This window comes from Trichechus manatus, unplaced genomic scaffold, assembly GCF_000243295.1.
Source record: "Trichechus manatus latirostris isolate Lorelei unplaced genomic scaffold, TriManLat1.0 scaffold00048, whole genome shotgun sequence".
In the NCBI taxonomy this organism is placed as follows: domain Eukaryota; kingdom Metazoa; phylum Chordata; class Mammalia; order Sirenia; family Trichechidae; genus Trichechus; species Trichechus manatus.
In genome coordinates, this window is record NW_004443984.1 from 6,019,633 (window position 1) to 6,039,415 (window position 19,783).

The 19,783-nt window shown below is 43.3% G+C and overlaps 1 protein-coding gene across 1 annotated transcript; it reads right to left on the bottom strand.

Annotated features, from left to right (window-relative positions):
* Window positions 1–12,789: 12,789 nt before the first annotated feature.
* Window positions 12,790–17,102, bottom strand: RPL11 (ribosomal protein L11). The gene is made up of 6 exons (XM_004377129.3): window positions 17,079–17,102; window positions 16,193–16,343; window positions 14,909–15,015; window positions 14,377–14,508; window positions 13,295–13,405; window positions 12,790–12,868 (listed from the first exon to the last, which is right to left on the bottom strand). The coding sequence occupies exons 1-6, from the start codon at window positions 17,082–17,084 to the stop codon at window positions 12,839–12,841; spliced, it is 537 nt and encodes a 178-aa protein (XP_004377186.1). The 5' UTR covers window positions 17,085–17,102; the 3' UTR covers window positions 12,790–12,838.
* Window positions 17,103–19,783: the final 2,681 nt, after the last annotated feature.

The following is a 19,783-nucleotide window of genomic DNA, read 5'->3' on the forward strand; positions in this document are numbered from 1 at the left end:
TTCATTTTTTGTGATTTAGGTGAAATTATACAGAGCAAATTAGTTTCTCATTGAACAGTTCATGTCCGAATTGTTTTGTGACATTGGTTGCGAACCCCACAATGTATCAACACTCTCCCCTTCTCCACCCGTTTCCCTGTTTCCATTCATCCAGCTTTCCTATCCCCTCTTGCCTTCTTGTCTTTGCTTTTGGGCTGGTATGCCCACTAGTCTCGGATACATGATTGAACTATGAAGCATGTCCCTCACGTGTGTTATTGTTGGCCCTATAGCCTGCCTAACCTTTGGCTGAAGGGTGAACCTCAGGAGTGACTTCAATACTGAGTTAAAAGGGTATCGGGGGCCATACTCATTGGTTTTCTCCAGTGTCTGTCAGACCAGCAAGACTGGTCTTTTTTGTTGTCGTAAATTTGAATTTTGTTCTACGTTTTTCTCCAGCTCTGTCCAGGACCCTCTATTGTGATCCTGCCAGAGCAGTGGGAGGTGGTAACTGGGAACCATCTAGTTTTCTGGGCTCAGTCTGGTGGAGGTTGTGGTAGTTGTGGTCCATTAGCCCTTGGGAGTAACCTTTCCCCTTTTCATTTCTCTTGTAATCCCTCTAACTACAGGGAGGAAGTTTCAGTTTGGTGGCAGTGCACAGAAGGTAGTGGTTAAGAGCATGGCTTCTGGAGCCAGACTGGCTGGGTTCGATCCCTGCCATGCCACTGAATTGCCAATTAACTTCTCTGTGCTTCATAAATGGGGTCACGCTAAGGATCAAAGGAGTTAATAATACATTGATTTGCATATGGTAAGCACTCAGGAACAGACTGCTATTGTAGCTCTCTTTAACACCTTCAACCCTTGCTAATTATTCCTGAATAGAGCAAGCCTCAGGCTCAGAGTCTACTGCAGGCAACAGAATCTAACTGCTACTAATACTGGCTTTCCACTACTTGTAGAAGAGATATAAACATACATTGAATAAGTGAGTCTAAAGTAAACAGGAAGTATAACACAGGCAGTATCTGAATATGGTAAAAAAAACAAAATAAAAAAGATAAAAATAAAAGCAGTATTGGAATGAATAAAGTTAGGGAAGCATATGGATTTATTCATCTGTCTCCCTCACTAAATTGCAAGTTCCTCAGTGATAGCGACTGTCTTCCATTGTTGTATCACCAGATACCAGGAGCTACCCAGCAACATGGTGGGCACTCAACAACAATTTGCTGAATGAATGAGTTCAGCAAACATTTTTAGAACACAAACTCAATGTGATGTACTCCTAAGGCATGAAGGAGGACAGATGACTTCTCTGTTCATGAACTTGAGTCCAAGAAAGAAGCACATAAACAAACAACCAAAAAACCAAACCCATTCCCGTCGAGTCGATTCCGACTCACAGCTACCCTACAGGACAGAGCAGAACTGCCCCACAGGGTTTCCAAGGAGCAGCTGGTGGATTCCAACTGCCGACCTTTGGTTAACAGGCGTAGCTCTTAACTGCTGCACCACCAGGGTTCCAAACCATTGTTCCTGGATCAGTAGCCCCAGCAACACCTGGGAACTTGTTAGATATGCAAATTCTCAGAACCTACCCCAAATCTACTAAATCAGATGCTCTGAGAATAGGGCCCAACAATCTAGGTTTATAAGCCCTCCGGGTGATTCTAATGCACTGTTAAGTTTAAGCATCACTGGTCTAGTAGGACAAAGATACAGAGCAGCCAAAACAGAATCCAGAGAGCAAAGGCAGCGAGGAGAGAAAGCTGCTCACAGGGCAGCTCTGCAACAGAACAGAGGTTGAGGCACTACCAGGAGAAGCCAAGACTGAAGAGGATTCAATCTTGTCAAGATGATGAAATGATTAGTTCCTTTGGGATCTATCAAGTGAAACGAGGCCACCTGCTTAGGCTTGGCTCTACCATTAACCAGCTGTGTGATCTTGAGCACAGCTCTTTACCTTTTTAATGTTTCTTCATTCGTGGGTGCTCCATTGACAGGGTCCTGTCCTTCAGTAGCGTTCCCCCACATTTGGTGCAGGGACTCTCCCACTCTCCTAGATGACTCATTCCTCTCACACCTAACAACTGTTACCCCATCCTCCCTCTACTTCACTAATAGAAGCAATCAGAAGAAAATGTCCACTGATATTCATCCTACATCTACCACCTTCCAACATCTGCACCCATATACTCAGCATCTCTACTAGTCACCATACCCCATTCATGCCTCTATCCAAATCTAATCCCGCCAACTGTGTGCTAAAAGCCAACCCCTCTCATTATTCAGCAGTTCTGGTGGTGCAGTGGTTAAGAGTTTTGCTGCTAACCAAAAGGTTGGCAGTTCAAATCCACCAGCTGCTCCTTGGAAACGCTATGGGACATTTCTACCCTGTCCTATAGGGTCGCTATGAGTCAGAATCAATCCATGGCAACGGGTTTGTTTTTTTTTTTCTCCTCACCTATTCAATGACATCACTACAGCAATTCTTCCCTATTCCAAATTCATTTTTCTCTCTACTGGATTTTTCCAATCATCATGAAAAGTTATTTTCCTTATCTTTGCTCTGCTTACTGCAAAACTTCTCAAAAGAATTGTTTATACTAGCTTTCTCCAATTACTCTCTTCTCAGTCTCTTTTAAACCCACTTTATTCAGGCTTTCACGCCCATCACCCTCCCAACACTGCTCTAGTCAAGGTCACGAGTGACCTTCATGGTGTGAAATCGAATGGTCAATTCTCAGTCTTCATTTTACTTGATCCATCAGCAGTACTCGCCTGTTTACCATGCCCTCAATGCTTCACAAACTCTCTCACTTGACTTCCAGAATACCACACTCTTTTTTTTTCCTACTTTACTGGTCCCTCCCTCCTCCTTAGTCTCCTTCACTGATTCCTCTCTCCCCCGACTTCTTAATGTTGGAATACCCCAAAGCTCAGTCCTGGGGCTTCTTCTCCTTTTCATTACACTCCCTACGAACTCATCCAGTCTCAAGACTTTAAATATGGATTTCATGCTGAAGACCCCCCAAACGCACCGATTCAGTACAGACCCCTCTCCCAAGCTCCAGACTCCAGGCTGCCTACCCAACATCTCCACTTGGATAATTAATAGCCATTGTAAACTGAACGTGTTCAAAACGTAATTCCTAGTTTCCTGCCAAAGCTGTTCCACATTCAACCTTCCCCATCTAGATTAATGGTAACTCCATCTTTCTTGTTGCTTAGGCCAAAAATTTGTCATTCTTGATTTCTTCTTCTCTTATATCCCTTATCCAATCATTCAATGAAATCCAGCTGGTTTATCTTCAAAACATATCCATTATCTGACCATTTCTCACCACCTCCAACGCTGTCACCATGTCAGAGCCAACATGATTGGTTGGTCTTCCTGCTTCCACCCTTGCCCCTGCTTCTATTCTCAACACAGCAGTTATTGTTTTAAATCAGAAGTCAGATTATGTGATGCCTCTGCTCATAACTCTGCAATGAATGATTCATTTCACTCACAGAAAAGGTCGAAGTCTTTATAATGGCCTACAAAGCCTGACAGGAGCTGCTCTCCCACCTTGCCTCTCTGATCTCACCTCCTCCTGCTCCCGCCCTCCCCCCGCCCCATGACTCTGCCTAGCTACAGTGGCCTCTACTGCATGCTCCTCTGCCTAAGGGCCTTGGCTGTAGCAGTTTCCTCTCTCTGGAAAGCTCTTCTTTAGACATCCATTAGGGCAACTTTTACCTCCTTCAAGTACTCGCAACTCTCTCCTACTCTCACCAGCCTTCCCCATTCACCTTACTCCACCCTACTTTTTCTTTTCTCCATAACACATATCACTTTATAACATACCCTAATTTAACTTGTGTATTGTTTACTGCCATCTCTCTCCACTAGAATGTAAGCCCCACGAAAGCACCATCTTTGTCTTTGTTCACTAATATACCCTAAGTACCTTAAACAGTGCCTAGCATATGAGAGGCACTCAAAAGTTATTGGATAATGATTTTAGCAGGACACTTTTTTTAGTTACATATATACAAATTGAGAAACCCTGCCCTCTGTGCAATGGAGACAGGCAAATTCAAATCCTCTTCCATTCTAGAAGGCCTTCACGGGGTAAGGGCTGCATCCTAGAATTTCCAAACCTGGCTGTGCGTATAAATCATATAGGAAGATTTTTAAAAAATAGATTCCTGTGTTCCACTCTAAGTGCTTTGGGGTTGAGGTCCCAGAATCTAGATTTTAAACAAATGTCTCAGGTCATTCTTCTGTAACGAGCCCCACACTATGCAGTGATTAGTATGTAGGGACTGCTGGATTAGATGACCTCTGAGGGCTCTTCTAGCTCAGAAGTTCTGTGATTGAAACTTGATTCACTACACATGGCTTTTCAAACTGCAGATTAGATCCATTTAATGGGTTAGAATCAGCATTAGAAAAAATTAAACAGATTATAAAAATTCTTTGCCTGTAGCAAGGGTATTGTTTCATAAACCTTCTTCAGAGACAAGTACAGTTACATGCTGCATAACGTCCATTCAGGCAACATCCAACCGCATATACATCTGTGGTCCCATAAGGTTATAACAGAGTTCAGAAATCCCAATTAGAGTAATAATACAGTAATAATAATAATAACGTTTTGATGCATGTCACAAAGTAGCACCCGTTATTACAAACCACTGTATGTACCTCAAATTTTTAATATAATAGGCTTTACAGGGGTTGGTTCATAACTACGAGGTATAGGTAAGGCAGATGTTCATAATCTGGGCACTGCCTGTGTATAATATGGTGTTCGCACAACATTCAAATCACATTACATCCTATTTCACAGAACATATCATGGATGTTAAGCAACACATGACTGTATATACATATGAAGTAATTAGTGATGAAAGACATTTTTTACCATGAGTCATGGTCAAAAAACTTTGATAGCCACTCCTGTAGAAAGAACAATGATCCAAACTTCAATGCTGTTTAGGAATGCAGATTTCTGAGCCCCACAAAACTCAAGTCTCTGGAAGTGGAGTCCAAGAATTAGTAAGTTTTTCCCAGGTGACTGATGCAGGTGGTCTTCTGACCACAGTTAGAGAAACACTATAACTCATCCAGTGCTTTTCAATACTGGCTGAGGGGAAACTGAAACCAAACCAAACCCGTTCCCGGGGAATGTATTCCGACTCATAGTGACCCTGTAGGACAAAGCAGAACTGCCCCATAGGGTTTTCAAGGCTGTAATCTTTACAGAAGTAGACTGCCACATTTTTCTCCCATTGAGCAGCTGATGGGTTCGAACTGCTGACCTTTTGGTTAGAAGACAAGCGCTTAACCACTGCACCACCAGGGTTCATCAGAATGGCCTCAGGGGGAGCAAATTCCTTTTTTTTTTTTTGTTGGGGTAAGGGATGATTTGAAAAAGCATAGTTAATATCAATATACCAGGATACTGGGGAGGTAGGAGAAACCCTATGATGTTATTTTAAATAACATTAAAGAGGGGCACTGGATTTTTTCTGCCTGAAAACGGGGTGGAGAAGGAACATGTACATTTTTCACCCACTTAGCAACAGGACTGTATCCGTTTAGTTCAATGCCACGCTTCATGTAGATAAACACTCAAATATTTGTTGAATGGATTAAAAGATAAAGAAATGCTGAACTGAGAGAACAGGAAGCTGTATCTGGTCTCTCTCCAAGTTGTTCTCACTCCCAAAGCCCAGTTCTTCATAGATTTTAGGGATTCCATAGATTATAGGAGAGAAGCCCAGCAAATAACACCCTAAACTTGAGCTTATTCAATACCTTTACAGTCAATAATCCTCATTCTCACCCTCTTTTTTCTTCCCAGGGAAGGGGAGGAGGCATTCAAGCCACAGAATAAAAGCTCTTACATTTAAGCTCATCACAAAACGCAAAGAATATACTCAATAAATACAATTTACAACAGCTCCTACTATATTCTCAGCTATTTATATATACTATCCTTGACGTTTGAAAGCAATCCCGCAAGGTAGGTATTCAATCTATTTTACACAAGACCTGCGGCCCAGGGAGGTGGGCTGACTTGCCCAAAATCTCACCCAGGCAGTAAGTGACAATGTTGCTGTCTATGCCCAATGTGATCAGCTAGCTGATCTCAAAGGTCAGATGCTGGGAACAGACAGTGAGACGGAGCCCTATAACTAGCATTACAGAATGTCAATGATAAAATGCACACACCTTCCACTTTGAGAAGCTTTCTTCAGTTATAATTCAGGGACTATTAGGGTGTTTGTCACTTAGACTCATCTGTTGACAAGTAAAGGCTAACTTCATTTCTGTGATTCCTGGCTGTCCTTGGGGATTTGGGGAATACAGGCTAGAATGAGAAACAGTATTTTGTGGGTTGGTCAACTTTACCTCAGGGTAAAGCTGATGGAAGTGTATTTTACAGGGGAAAATGTGATTTAGAGCTACAAACCTGTACAAAAAGACAGCAGGACTAGAGATTCTGAGTTAGATTGCCTGGGTTTGAAGTCTAGCTCTGCCACCACTATTTGTGATTTTGGGACTTGCTTCGTATCTGTGACCCTTCTTTCCCTGAAATTTTCTTTTTTGGAATGGGAATGTCTATCTTATGCTTGTTCCAGCATTGCACTTTTGAAGCAGATAACTTATGTCCTAGGTTTCACAAGTCTACAGATGGAGAGGAATTTTGCCCCAGGATGGACCATCCCCAGAGTCTCACCTAATTAAGACGATTCAGAAGATGAGACTTTGGACTTAGAGTGGATGTTGGAATGGATTAAGACTTTGGGGATGCTGGGAAGGGCTGAATGTACTTTGCACGTGAGAAGGACATGAATTTGGGGGGGGCCAAAGGGTGGAGTGTTATGGATTGAATTGTGTCCTCCCGAAAGTTAGGTTGAAGTCCTAACCCTTGTACTTATAAATATGACCCTGTTTGGAAATATGGGGTTTCTTTTGCTATGTTAGTGAAGTCATACCATAGAAGGGTGAGTTCTAAGCCTAATCACTTATAAAGAGGACACAGACACACACAGGGGAAAGACAGACACCATGTAAAGATCCCTCTACAAGACAAAGACTAACAAGGAATACCCAGGGCTACCAACAAGAATCCTTCCCTAGAGCCAATGCCCTGATTTTGACTTCTAGCCTCCAAAACTGAAATAAATTACTTTTCTTTAGAGCCACCCACTTGTGTATTATTTTTTGGTGTTGTTGTTATGGTAGCACTAGGAAACTAAGGCAGAATTTGGTTTCATTTTTTTTCTCTATGCCTGTGTTCTCATCTAGCAAGAGGGTTATTACCTTACCTCATAGTCCTGAACACTAAACAAGCTAACGCATGCACATCAGGAAAGAATCCCAAGCAACATCAGTGTAAGTATACCACCCCTGGGAGTATGCCGAGATGACCACCCTGTAACAACCATCTCACAACTACTTCCTAAAATCAGGGCAGCAGCTAGTAGGACCCTTTATAAAAAACAAGCCTACAGTATCCGCCAGGGACCATGCCAAGTGCTTTATCTCAAATGCTGGCAAGGGCCAGGTCTCAGATACTTAACTGAATCCTAAGTGTGACTCCAAATTTTGTGCTCTTAACCACTATGCTACACCATGCACTGTTTGAACAGAGCCAATTTTTAAAGCAAAAAATAGGAAAACACTGTTCCCAGAGGCAGTCACCATGGTATTCAAAGGGTTAATGATCGCCTGTATTCATCTGTTATCAAAGCTATACATTACCCCCAACCCCCATTAACATCAGGGTAACTGAGTGGGGCAAGAACTTCGTTTCTGCTTAAATTGTGGAATGCCATTGCCTTTCAAGCTACTTTCAGACTCCAGGTAACTGCTGACATATTTATCACATAATTGTATCAACAGCAGTAATTAATATCATCCTAAAATCAAGTTACGTAAGGGCCTCAGTTGGTACTCAACATTTCTGTTCACTGTGTGTAAAAACAAACCGTCTGCACTGCGGGTCTGTTTCCTAAGCTTTCCTGCACCTTGAACACAGTTAAGTTCATTTCTCCTGGTGCCCCCAGGTGCCTTAGGCTGGATTCCCCTCTGACAACCACAACTGTGGTTTCCATAACAAGCTGCTCTGAAAGTGGCTCTGTACCCCCAGGCACCCACTCTGTCCCCAGTGGCTGGAAGCTTAAACTATTTGTAGTTTCTGGGCCCTGACCTCACCACTCACCTAGAGGCTTGGGCCTTAACCCTTTGGGACTTAGGCCCCTCTGGCAGCCTACTCATTGCAGTCTTCAACCATCAGACTGCCTGAGCTCCTCAGCATGGGCATGGACTAATAGGTTAGAACTAGCAGGAGGTAAAGCTGCAGGGAAAGGCAAAAGCACGGAATTCAAGAAATAAACGGTTATACACAAAATCTAATAGGTTCTGCTCTAGAAGGCCAGAGAGGCTGCAGTTTCCCTTGGGTCACAGTGCTAGCATGGGAAGCAGAGCAGAAATTGGAATGTAGATAACCCTTTTCCAGCTTAGTGCTTTCCGCTATAACATATTAACAGCTCTAAGAGATTCACTGCAAAGACCTTACAGGTATTCACTGACCAGAGGGCCAAGTCAACAGGACAAAACAGAACTTCTACTGGGACAGTTCTACAAACCTGACATCCCTGACATTCAGTGCCAGCTGGGTAGAGAAGGCAAAGTGTCCTATGTCGTCGTTAGGTGCTGTCAAGTTGATTCTGATTCATAGACCCCATGTACAACAGAATGAAACACTGCCTGGTCCTGTGCCATGCTCACAATCATGGCTGTTTCAGCAGGTTGCAGCCACTGTGTCAATCCATTTCGTTGAGGGTCTTTCTCTTTTGTGCTGACGCTCTACCAAGCATGATGTCCTTATCTAGGGACTGGTCCCTCCTGGTAACATTTCCAAAGTAGGTGTGTCCTGTACATCCATAAAATGGACTATCATGAAGCCACTGTAATGAGAATGATTATGTTGAGGGGAAAGAGCAAAAATTAAAATTATAGCTGTAGTTTCCTCTCAACTATGCTAAAAAAAAAAGAAGAAAAGCCTGTCAGAAGGCAACATTAGCAGTTTGCAAGTATTGTGATTCCAGTGGGGAAAGAACCTACTGTCCCTAGCCCTGTTCTCTTCTATGAACTATGCTGCTTCTAATATGTGTAATTGTTTAAGTTATTTAACATAAAGACAATCCCTGCTGAGAAGTATTTTCTACCTAACAGCTCAAAACACACAGTATATGTGTGCATATATATACATTAAAAAAAACCCAAACCAAACTCACTGTCAAGTCGGTTCTGACTCATAGCAACCCTATAGAGTAGAGCAGAACTGCCCAAAAGGGTTTCCAAGGAGGGGCTGATGGATTGAAACTGTTGAACTTTTGGTTAACAGCCATAGCACTTAGCCACTGTGCCACCAGGGCCCCGAGATACATACACACACACACATATATATATATATGTACAAACACACATACCTTTTTAAAAGTTTTGATCACATCTTTTAACACGATGCTTAGACTATTACCCAGATTTTTACTTCTATCCTATTGACACTTTTGCCATCCTACATGAAGATGCCAGCACAATGGTACAAAACACAATAACCTAATTGGTTTCCCCACTTCTGCCCTAAATCCCTTTTCTAGTGTCTTGCTGCAGCAGCCAAAACCTCAATTGGTAGGCTCCCCACACTTGCCGGGATCCAGCCCCTCTGAGCTGATGTTGCTCACTCTAGCCACGCAGTCTCCTGCTGTTCCTCAACCACTCCAAGTACACAGGGGTCTCCCTCCTAATGCCTGCACAGCTGTCTAGCTCCATCATTTATACCCATAACACTTTAGGTATTTACTGGTTTGCATGGGATTATCCTGAAAGGCAAAATAACATCCCTGATCTCTAAGCACTAATGCCCATAGCAGCCCGTTACTGTGATAATCAAAAATCCACCCCCATAAGTGTTCAAATACCACAGGATGAGGCTGGGCAATACTGCCTCAGTTTGAGAACTATGCCATACAGGACTAGAACATTCATTCGGCAAAATAGCATCCACCATCTCTGGGCCTGGTATTGGGATATAAAGACAGATGCCCACTAGAGATACCACCTTACTCCAACGACAATCACACAACGTGACATGGGATAGAGGGTCACCTAACAATGATCCACTGCCAACTTATCATGGGTAGCTAAAGAAATGAGAAAAATAACCACACAGCAAGAACAACAAAACTAAGTTTATTAAAGAACCTCCTTGAATATTATGTCCTCCTCCTTCTCTTTTCGGTATTAGGATGTGGCTGGCCAGTGCTTCTAAACTTCAACGTGCATACAAATCACCTGTGGATCTTGTTAACCCTTTCGTGCCTGGCAGCATATACAGCAACTACGAACTTTTTCAGTCTCTGGGGTTTACTGGGAAGCTGCTTGCTTTATTACTGATAGTGCATGCTGCCGCAAGGCGGGGCCTTTATGACTATTTGAAAGCAAAGAAACTGGCATGTATCACACATTACTATTTTTACAGGGTATTATTGTATGTGGTGCCTGAATTTTTGTTACACATATATACAAACACCCCCCCCACCCCGTGGGGACTCTGGTGTATAATCAGTGGTACTTCATATGTACCACTGATCACTTAGGGTAGCCTTATAAGTGGGGGCCAAGAAAAAAAATCCATACCACCTACCAAAAATTCAGACTCAATGATTCAGCATGCTTCCATTAATGGAAACACATGGTATCGGAAAAAAATTCAAAGCATAAAATAATTGGGTCACCAAAGGGTTAAAGGCAGATTCTAATTCAGTAGGTTTGAGGTGGGGCCCCAGAGCTTTAACCAATTGCTAGGTGCTCTTATCTACCTACTTCTTCCAAGCCCAAACCAAAACTTCAGTGCTTCAGGGGGATGTCTGACAGGAAGTCAAACTTCTAACCAGGACGGTGGCAAGCACAAGTTGCCCTAAACTGGTCAGGGAATGTCCCCACTTGTTCCAGTCCAGATGTTTCATGACTCACTCAAAAACTCACTGCTAGTTAGAGCTAAGACTAAAATCGTTAGATCTCTGAATACCCAAAAGTGCTCTTTGCACTGGGCCAGAAGGAGCCCAGGTATTTTTCCATTCAACCAAATACACAATACAGCAGGACCAAACAAAGGTAAAGCAGGTTTATATTGTTAAATAGTAATACAAACACAAAAACATAAGAAATACACAGCAAATGGCTAACAGTAGTTAAAGTGGATGAGGTTGGTAATAGCATTACAGGGACCTTCTACATTTCTTACTTCTGAAATGCTTCATTCAGGTGAAACCAAGATATACTCTCCATCTCCTCTGTAAATATTAACTTCCCACTGCAACTAGCACCTGGCACCACTTAGCTATATAGTCACCAAGAGTTAGGTTGTTCTCAAACATGTTTATTCCAGTTGTAGCTGTTATTGTAATTACACAAGTTATAAAAATGAGTGTTTTCCCCCTATAAAAATGAAGCAGAATCACAAGAATTAGACTCCTACACAAGTTTTCATTCTGTTTATGTGGTGACCCTGGCCCTGAGGCAAAAGACTGACATGTGAATGCACATTTATTTTTTAAGGGAAATAAATGATATATGGTAAAACATTTCATGATTCTCCTCTTTAACAAAATGGATCTGATCTTACTGGAAAAGAGGACATCCACTGTAATAGGTTTATTGTCAGGAAGACAAAAAAATACCTATTTTCATTAAAAAAGGTACACCAAATAATTTTCAGGTTAAAAAAAAAAGTCTATAAAAGCAGGTAACAAATCAGAGAACCATTTAACAGCAATTAAAAGGTGGCCAGAGGACAAGTGAACTCATTAGTCACATATAAGTAAACTACTGAACTAAATTAAAATGTGCTCAGAATTTAAACCCCAGGTTGAAAAATATGAACCAAACCCTCTGGCCAATTATTATGTCTAATGGTCAGAGAAATGGTAGCTTTTGCATGTCATTGCTCCAGTGATCTGGAAAAGCATAGGCAAGAAAGTCTAACTTCCACACCAAACAGGGAAGCAAACTTTTAATACATTTCTCGTATACACCAAAACACAAAAATAAAACTAACGCTCTGGAAGCACTTGTGACTGGTATTAGTCTAAACATTCTATAAGTATTAATCCATCACCCCTCTGAGGGTTATTAGTATTATCATTGCCTCTATGATACAGATGAGAAAAGTGAGGCAGAGATTAATAACTCCACTCAAGGTAACACAGAGCTAGTAGAAGGCAGGGCTGGGGAGTGAACCCAGGTAATTTGTCTCAAAGACCACCCTCTTACTTACTCCACTTATACTGCCCTCAACAACTCTATAAATTCTCCTTAAAGGAAAACCGAGCCTGAATAGTTAAGCCAAAATGTAAACACAAGCGCCACACCAAAGCCTGCGATCCCCCACTACGTATCAGTGCTGATAAAATATCCAGTGAAGAATAGGATCACCAAACAGAGGGGAGCCTCCTAGACCATGGCAGCACTGCACCCCACCTAAAACCCCAACCCCAACCATACCCGCCTCTCTAAAATCAGTTTACACAGAAAGCACACCACTGCAACACAGCATATCAATCTGGGTGTGGTGAGCACAGGCAAGCTACAAATCACGGACTCCATCTGCCAGGAAACACCGGCATCCCATCAGAGGATGACAGGGTTTAGTTACCAGCTATTCCCATTGAAGCTTTAAGTGGCTTGATGTCCAAGGACTTGAATATGGCCAGGCTCCTTTCAGAGAACACACAACAGTAATGTACATTTCACTGAAAACTTTTTATTGGCTTTTTGGATAGAAACGGAAATTTATTTGCCAGGAAGGATGATCCCATCATACTGAAAGAGAAGAGATTTTATTTTTTTCAGAATAGGAGGCAACAGCAAAGACTGCAGCAATGGCTAACATTTGAGAATTAAAACCTGATACACACAACTCTGGCTCTAAACCCCACATCCCTTTTGGACCAAACGGGAAGGTGGCCGGTTTTAAAAGTCCAAAACTGTGCTCAACTCTCTATATCCTGAGAAAAGGGGGCACCTTTTAAGGCCATATTCCTCCCCTTCCAACAACCCGTAGTGGGAAACTTACTTCTGGGTGTTTTTTTCAAACCACCAGCCCTCGAAGCCCCCATATGCCAAGTCCCAAATATTTCATCTTTTAAAAAAAGCTACCCACCAAATGGTGCTATATTCTGCCCCCCAAGTCCCAACTCCATTCACCAACACCACATACCACCACCTCACTTGATAAATCAGCTTTACCTTCTGCTGGAACCAGCGCATGGCCTCCTCTTTGCTGATTCTGTGTTTGGCCCCAATGCAGCCTGTCCTGCGCTTCTTGTCTGCGATGCTGAAACCTGGCCTACCCAGCACCTGTCCCAGGAATAACCAACAGTCACCTAGCTAGCTCAAGTCAAGAGCAGACAGACAAGACTCACACATTGGAGAGATCTTCGAGAGTCACCTGGCAGCCCAATGAATTCTGAAGCAAGACCTATGCTATTAAGTGTCTGGCGGAACTGTTCTCGGCATCCCAGACAACACACCACCACACTAGAGGTTGGCTTTGGAGGCTGGAACTTTCAGCACCCTACCGCTGCCCACCTAAACTTCCAATGGTAATGATCCTCCACCACTGCTTCCCCAACCTCCAAAGCACGTTCTTATTAAAAATAACAAAAAACTTTATTACAACATGTACATTGTAAAAAAAACTTTAAAAATTCTGAGAAGCACAAAGAAATAAAGTCAAACTTTTCCCATTCTGGTTCAGCTCAAAAATGTTTTCCAAACCTTTGCCACCCCAAACTCACTAATCAGCATCCAATTCTCGCTACTGTTTAGTTTTATGGTTGGACCAAAATGCTGCTAACACAAATGGTCATTTCCACATTTAAAATCCCCATCCTGAGCAAACAGTCACATCACCCAAACCTGTGTCTGTCATCTGGGTGGAAGTCACACCATCCCTGGATCTACTCGGTGGGGCTGGAAAGAGCAGCTAACCCACGTGCCAAAAGTAGCACCAATACTACCTCTCAAAAATCTTCCAGTTCAGTGGCTGGATTGAACACTTTCCCTTATCCACCTTTAGGCCATGTTGGTGCTCCCTAGATCCTAGACTGTAAGCTTCCTAACAGCAGGGATCCTGTCTATCTTGTTTACTACTGTATCTCTATGCCTGCCACAAAGGAGGCACATCTTCCCAAAGGGGAGAAAAGACAAGCAGACAATACTCAAAACTTCCATCCCACACCTGAACATCAAGAGAGCACATACAAAACACAGCAGTAGTAGATTCCTCTCTGCAAAGACCAGGAGCAGAGAAGATTAAATATTCATACCACATAGAAGTCCAGGCCGTAGATACCAATGCTAGGGTCATATTTGATCCCCAGATCGATGTGTTCCTGGATCCCAAAACCAAAGTTTCCAGTATCGGAGAAATTATTTTTTCTTAACTCGTACTCTCGCACCTGAGGAGAAAACGTAGCAATGACGTTCCTTGTCAACATCAACTCCTCAAAAGAGAACTTGCTCAGTCTGCAACACTCAGCATCCCAGTCACAGAAACACTTGGCTGGGAACAAAATCTCTTCACGACACCAAATCACATCCAGCTCTATAGATTCTATGGAGCTTTCCCAGCTGCCAAAGAGCAGGGAAAACTCACAAAAAGCAGTGGCATCACAATTGCCAGCAACTTTTAAGCCACCAAAAAATAGAATATGTTTTAAGCCCGCTGGGTGCAGGAAAAGCACTTTAGAAGCTTTAAAAAAAAAAAAAAAAGCCAGGGCACCAAAGATAGTGTATTAACAGTAACTACTAGCAATTGTAATTAAATACAGTTGGCAATCATGAGGGAATCAGTCTCACCTTTAGACCTTTCTCCAAGATTTCCTCTGCCTTGGCCCCACGGACTGTGCAGTGGACGGCAATTTTTTCATTTCTCCTAATGCCAAAGGATCTGACGGTGTATCTAGCTGCAGGCAGAAGGGAACAAGCAGTGAGGTGTTGTCATAATCCCAGGCACTTGCTTCTTCCCTAGAACATCATTTCTATAACTCAAATGAGACATTAAGAATCCACCTACACTCTCTAAGTGGTGGTAGTCTAACCAGTGCCACCTACATCTGTTAACTGATATCATCTACAACATAGAAAACAGATTCTCCAAGTCACCCAACCACAATTCAACAATTAAGAACTTAAAACCATGTCAAAGTCTCAGGAAAGTCAAGATCACAACCAGAATGAGCCAGAGGCCACCTAGAAAGGAAGATAGTCCTTGTGTTCTAAAGAAAACAAAACATTGATAATAGCTAATAAATGTTGAAATCTTAATGTACTGTCATCCTCATCCTACAGATGAGGTTCTGAGAAGTTAATAAACTTGCATAAAATCACACTGGTGGTAAGCTGGTTTTGAACCCAGACACTTAAATCAGTCTTTGCTATATTCCACTATTCTAAAGCAATGAAACTTTGAAAACAGAAAAAGTAACAATAGTTAACACCTACATTTCACTTGGTATGTAGAAGGCACTTCACACATACCAATTCATTTTCTCCTTCACAATTTTATAAAGTGAGTATTATCTTCTTCTGCAAATAACAAAATGTGGTAGAGCAGGATTCAAACACAGTCAGTCTGGGTACAACCCTTTTCCTAAGGAAGCCCATATAACCCTAAATGTCAATCACACTTAACACCCTTTACTACACTCCAGACATTCCCACCCTACCTCATATCCTAACCCTCGCCACTCCATAAGGTTTTCAATGGCTGTAATATTACAGCGATAGATGGCCAGGCCTTTCTTCCTCGGTGCTGCTGGTTGGAAATGAACCACAACCTTGCCAACTTTTCAGTTAGTTGCCAAGCTCAAATCATATGCACCACCCAGGGACTGCACACACTGGGTAGAAAATCTTTACTTGGGATAGTTTTAGCTTAATCTCTGCTCATATACAATCACGTATTCCAACACCACACCCTATCTTCAAAGGAAGACACTTCTTGGGTAGCTCATGTACTTCACGCTTTTAAGAAATAATGCCGAGTTTCACTTCAAACTGGGCACTAAGCAGGCTTGACAGCAGGTTAAGTTTAGAAATAACCTGGCATAACAGCACCTCACCGTGCCTGCCACTACTCACCTTTGGAGAACACAGGGGTCTGACCTGTGAGCTGCTCCAACACCTTGGCTGCGCGGGTCAGTCTGTCTCCACTCTCCCCCACACAGATGTTGAGGCAGAGCTTGCGGATGCGAAGTTCCCGCATGGGGTTCTCTTTTTCACCTTGATCCTGCTGCAACAGGGAAGCGCAGTAGTCAACACACTTACAATCCCGCCCCAGTTGCTTTATTGTTCTGTCCATTTGCACAGCATGTTTATTTCTGTTCATTTCAAATTGCAACGAAAGCCTGATGTGTTTCACCCTGTTTGTAAAGCATTAAGGAAGAAGTCGGCTCGGGCCCTTGCATCTTCTTCCGCGCAGGTAATGGGTGTGATCAGAGACCGAGGTACCGAGTGTTAAGTTAGACATTGAGGATGAACCTCAAGGGGCTCAACGTGCAGGGTGTGGAAGAGCGCCCCATTACAGGGCTAATTAATAAAGCTTAACTACTGAGAAAACACGTGGTTATGCGACGTCCCCCCACCCCATGCCTAAGCTCTGTTCGCTGGCTGCTGCCGAAGGCGGACGCCCCAAAACAGAGAAACCAGCTGACGTTTCCTAGCAGCGGGCACCAGCCTCAAGCCCGAGACCGAGCACGGGCCCGGACCCCGAGTCCTGAGCCGCTCCACTCGGCCAGACCGTGCCTTTAAGCCCTCCTTGAGCTTGCCCTGAGCCTGCTCCTGGTGGGTGAGAGAAAGGTGACGGGCTCCAGACCCGCGCCTTCGCCCGCGCCGCGCCGCCAGTTTCGGCGTGGCCGGCATTGCGGGCTCCGTTCTCCTCGGGACACGCATAGGACAGCCCACACGGGCTTCGCCAGGAGCGGATGGAGGCGGATGAAGGAAGCATACCCAAGCCTCGCCTACTCACCGCCATGATGGAGAACAGGAAAAGAGAGCAAGGTTTCCGGCCCGAGGACTTATGGGCCAGGAGGCGGGCTCTTTTCCTAAGCAAACCAGAGAGATGAGAGAGAGGAGGAGAGGCGCGTCTACTGCAGCGCAGCGTCGGCTTGCCCTCGTGGCCACTGCTGGCAACTGCAGGCGACGCCGGCTGTCGTTTTCCAAGAATAGTTTTTAAAGCTCTGTGTAACTGGCGTTTCTTTCAGCTTTTGACGCCCTTTCTTCTCACACAATCTCAAGACCTGGTGCTTCTTGCATGATGAAACTGCCAAGGCTAAGGCTATATTAAATCAATTCTCCAAATTATGAAGCAAATAATTTTAAAAATTTGTTCTATAACAATGTACACAAATCAAATTTTTACAGATAGAACAGAGTGGTGGCTTAAGAGTCCCGAGCTGTGAAGACAGGCAGATATGAACCTGTCTTGGCAACCTGATAACTACGTGACCTTGGGCTGGTTACTAATTAGACCGCGCTCAGCCTCAGTTTTCCTCATCTGTAAAACAGGTTAATAGTACCGATAGCTCATAAAGCTGTCAAAATTAAATGAGGTATGGTCCAGCAATCTCAATCCTAGGTATATATATACTCAGAAGAGGTGAAGTTGGGAACTCAAACAGACACCTGTACACCTGTGTTCATGGCAGCACTTTTCACAATAGCCAAAAGGTAGAAACAACCAAAATGTCCGTCGACAGATGAAAGGATAAACGAAATGTGGTCTATTCATGCAATGGAATATTATGCAGCCATAAAGAGAAATGAAGTTCTGATGCTTGTCACAACATAGATAAACCTTGAAAACATTGTGCTGAGCAAAATAAGTCCGTTGCAAAAGGACAAATACTGTATGATCTCACTTATATGAAATAAGCAAGTACATAGAAATCAAACATTGATGGTTACCAGGGGTGGAAAGGAGGAGTAAAGACTGAGCTTTTGTTTGGGGGACATTGAGTTTATGTTAAAGTGGCGGAATATTTTGGAAAAGGATAGTGATAATCACCATTGTGACATTACGTTATTATAACATGAAAAAATGTAATCAATGTCATTGGATTGTCAACATGGAAGATGTTGTATTGGCAAATGTTTTGGTGTGTATATTTTCACCAGACTTAAAAAGAAAAAAAATTTAATGAGGTAATTGTGGAAAAAAAAAAATCCAAACCCATTGCCGTCAGTCGATTCTGACTCATAGCGACCATATAGGGCAGAGTAGATCTGCCCCATAGGGTTTCCAAGGAGCAGCTGGTGGATTTGAACTGCCGACCTTTTGGTTGGTAGCTGAGCTCTTAACCACTGCGCCAACATAGTAAACCCACAATAAGTAGTAACTCTTGTTATCAATAAAAAACTATATCCAAGTAAACCCCTCTCCCTGCCCACCCCCCCAACCAACTGTTAGTCAGGGTATATATTTGAGGGTCATCCTGCAGGCACAAAGATCTCTGACAGACAAGGATTCCAGCCCCAGATAATAGGTAATAGGGCTCCCTGGTCCACCCTCGATCCTCGGCGGTGTGCTGAAAGCTGAGTCAGGATCCATGTTCCAGGCAGAAGCTGGCCTTAGTCAGCCAGTTCGTTTAACAGGAGCAAAAAGGAAGAAGAGAACACACAGAGCTTTGGAGGAATAGGAGCCCAGCCCCTTTCTTCTGCCATAATTCCCTTCTTTCATGCCTGTAGAGGAAGCAGAAGCCCCTAGCCTCTTCTTGTTTCATCCAAGGGACAAGAGGATTCTTGTGGGAAGCTGGGCTGATGGAGGAAAGCAAAGAGAAAAGGCCCTTACTTTGAGCCTCCTCCATCAAGCATCACTGGCCAGCTCAGAGCTGGAGCCTCAGCCAGACCTCTGGGTGGGACAGGGCCAAGGGAGGGGCTTCGAAACTTGAACTAAAGATACAGCGGAATGCAATGCATGGTCTTGAATTGTCTTTAGCTATAAAGCATTTGCAGCCACCACCTGTCTGTCAGTGGAGGCTTGCATGTTGCTGTGATGTTGAACAGGTTTCAGCAGAGCTTCCAGACCAAGACAGACTAGGAAGAAAGTCCTGGAAATCTACTTTCAAAAGTCAGCCAGTGAAAACCCTATGGAGCAAAACAGTCCGATCTTCGACTAGTCATGGGGATGGTGCAGGACTGGGCAACGTTTCGTTCCATTGGGCATGGGGTTGCCATGAGTCAGTGACTGACTAGACACAGCTAACAACATAAAGCACATTATTGGGAATTGGCAAAATCTGAAAAGGGCCTGTAGATTTCAGTATTGTATCCATGTTAATTCCCTGTTTCTGATTATCAAACCTTGGTTATGTAAGAGAATGTCCTTGTGTTTAAGAAATAGACATTCAGTATTTGGGGTAAATGGGGCATCAGAAAAAAGTTCACAAATGGTTCACAAATGGTTCAGGAAAAAATATGTTTATTTATGGCCCCCGGACTCTCTGTCAGCCCAGCACTAAAATCATTCCTGAGGCCAATTCTTCAGTCAAAGGTTAGACTGGACTATGGGACATAAAATGATACTCGTGAAGGGTGTGCTTCTTAGCTCAAGTGGATACATGAGACTGAATGGGCAGCTCCTGTCCAGAGGTGAGATGAGAAGACAGAGATGGTCAGGAGCTGGTTAAATGGACACAGGAAATCCGGGGTAGAAAGGAGAAGTGTGCTGTCACA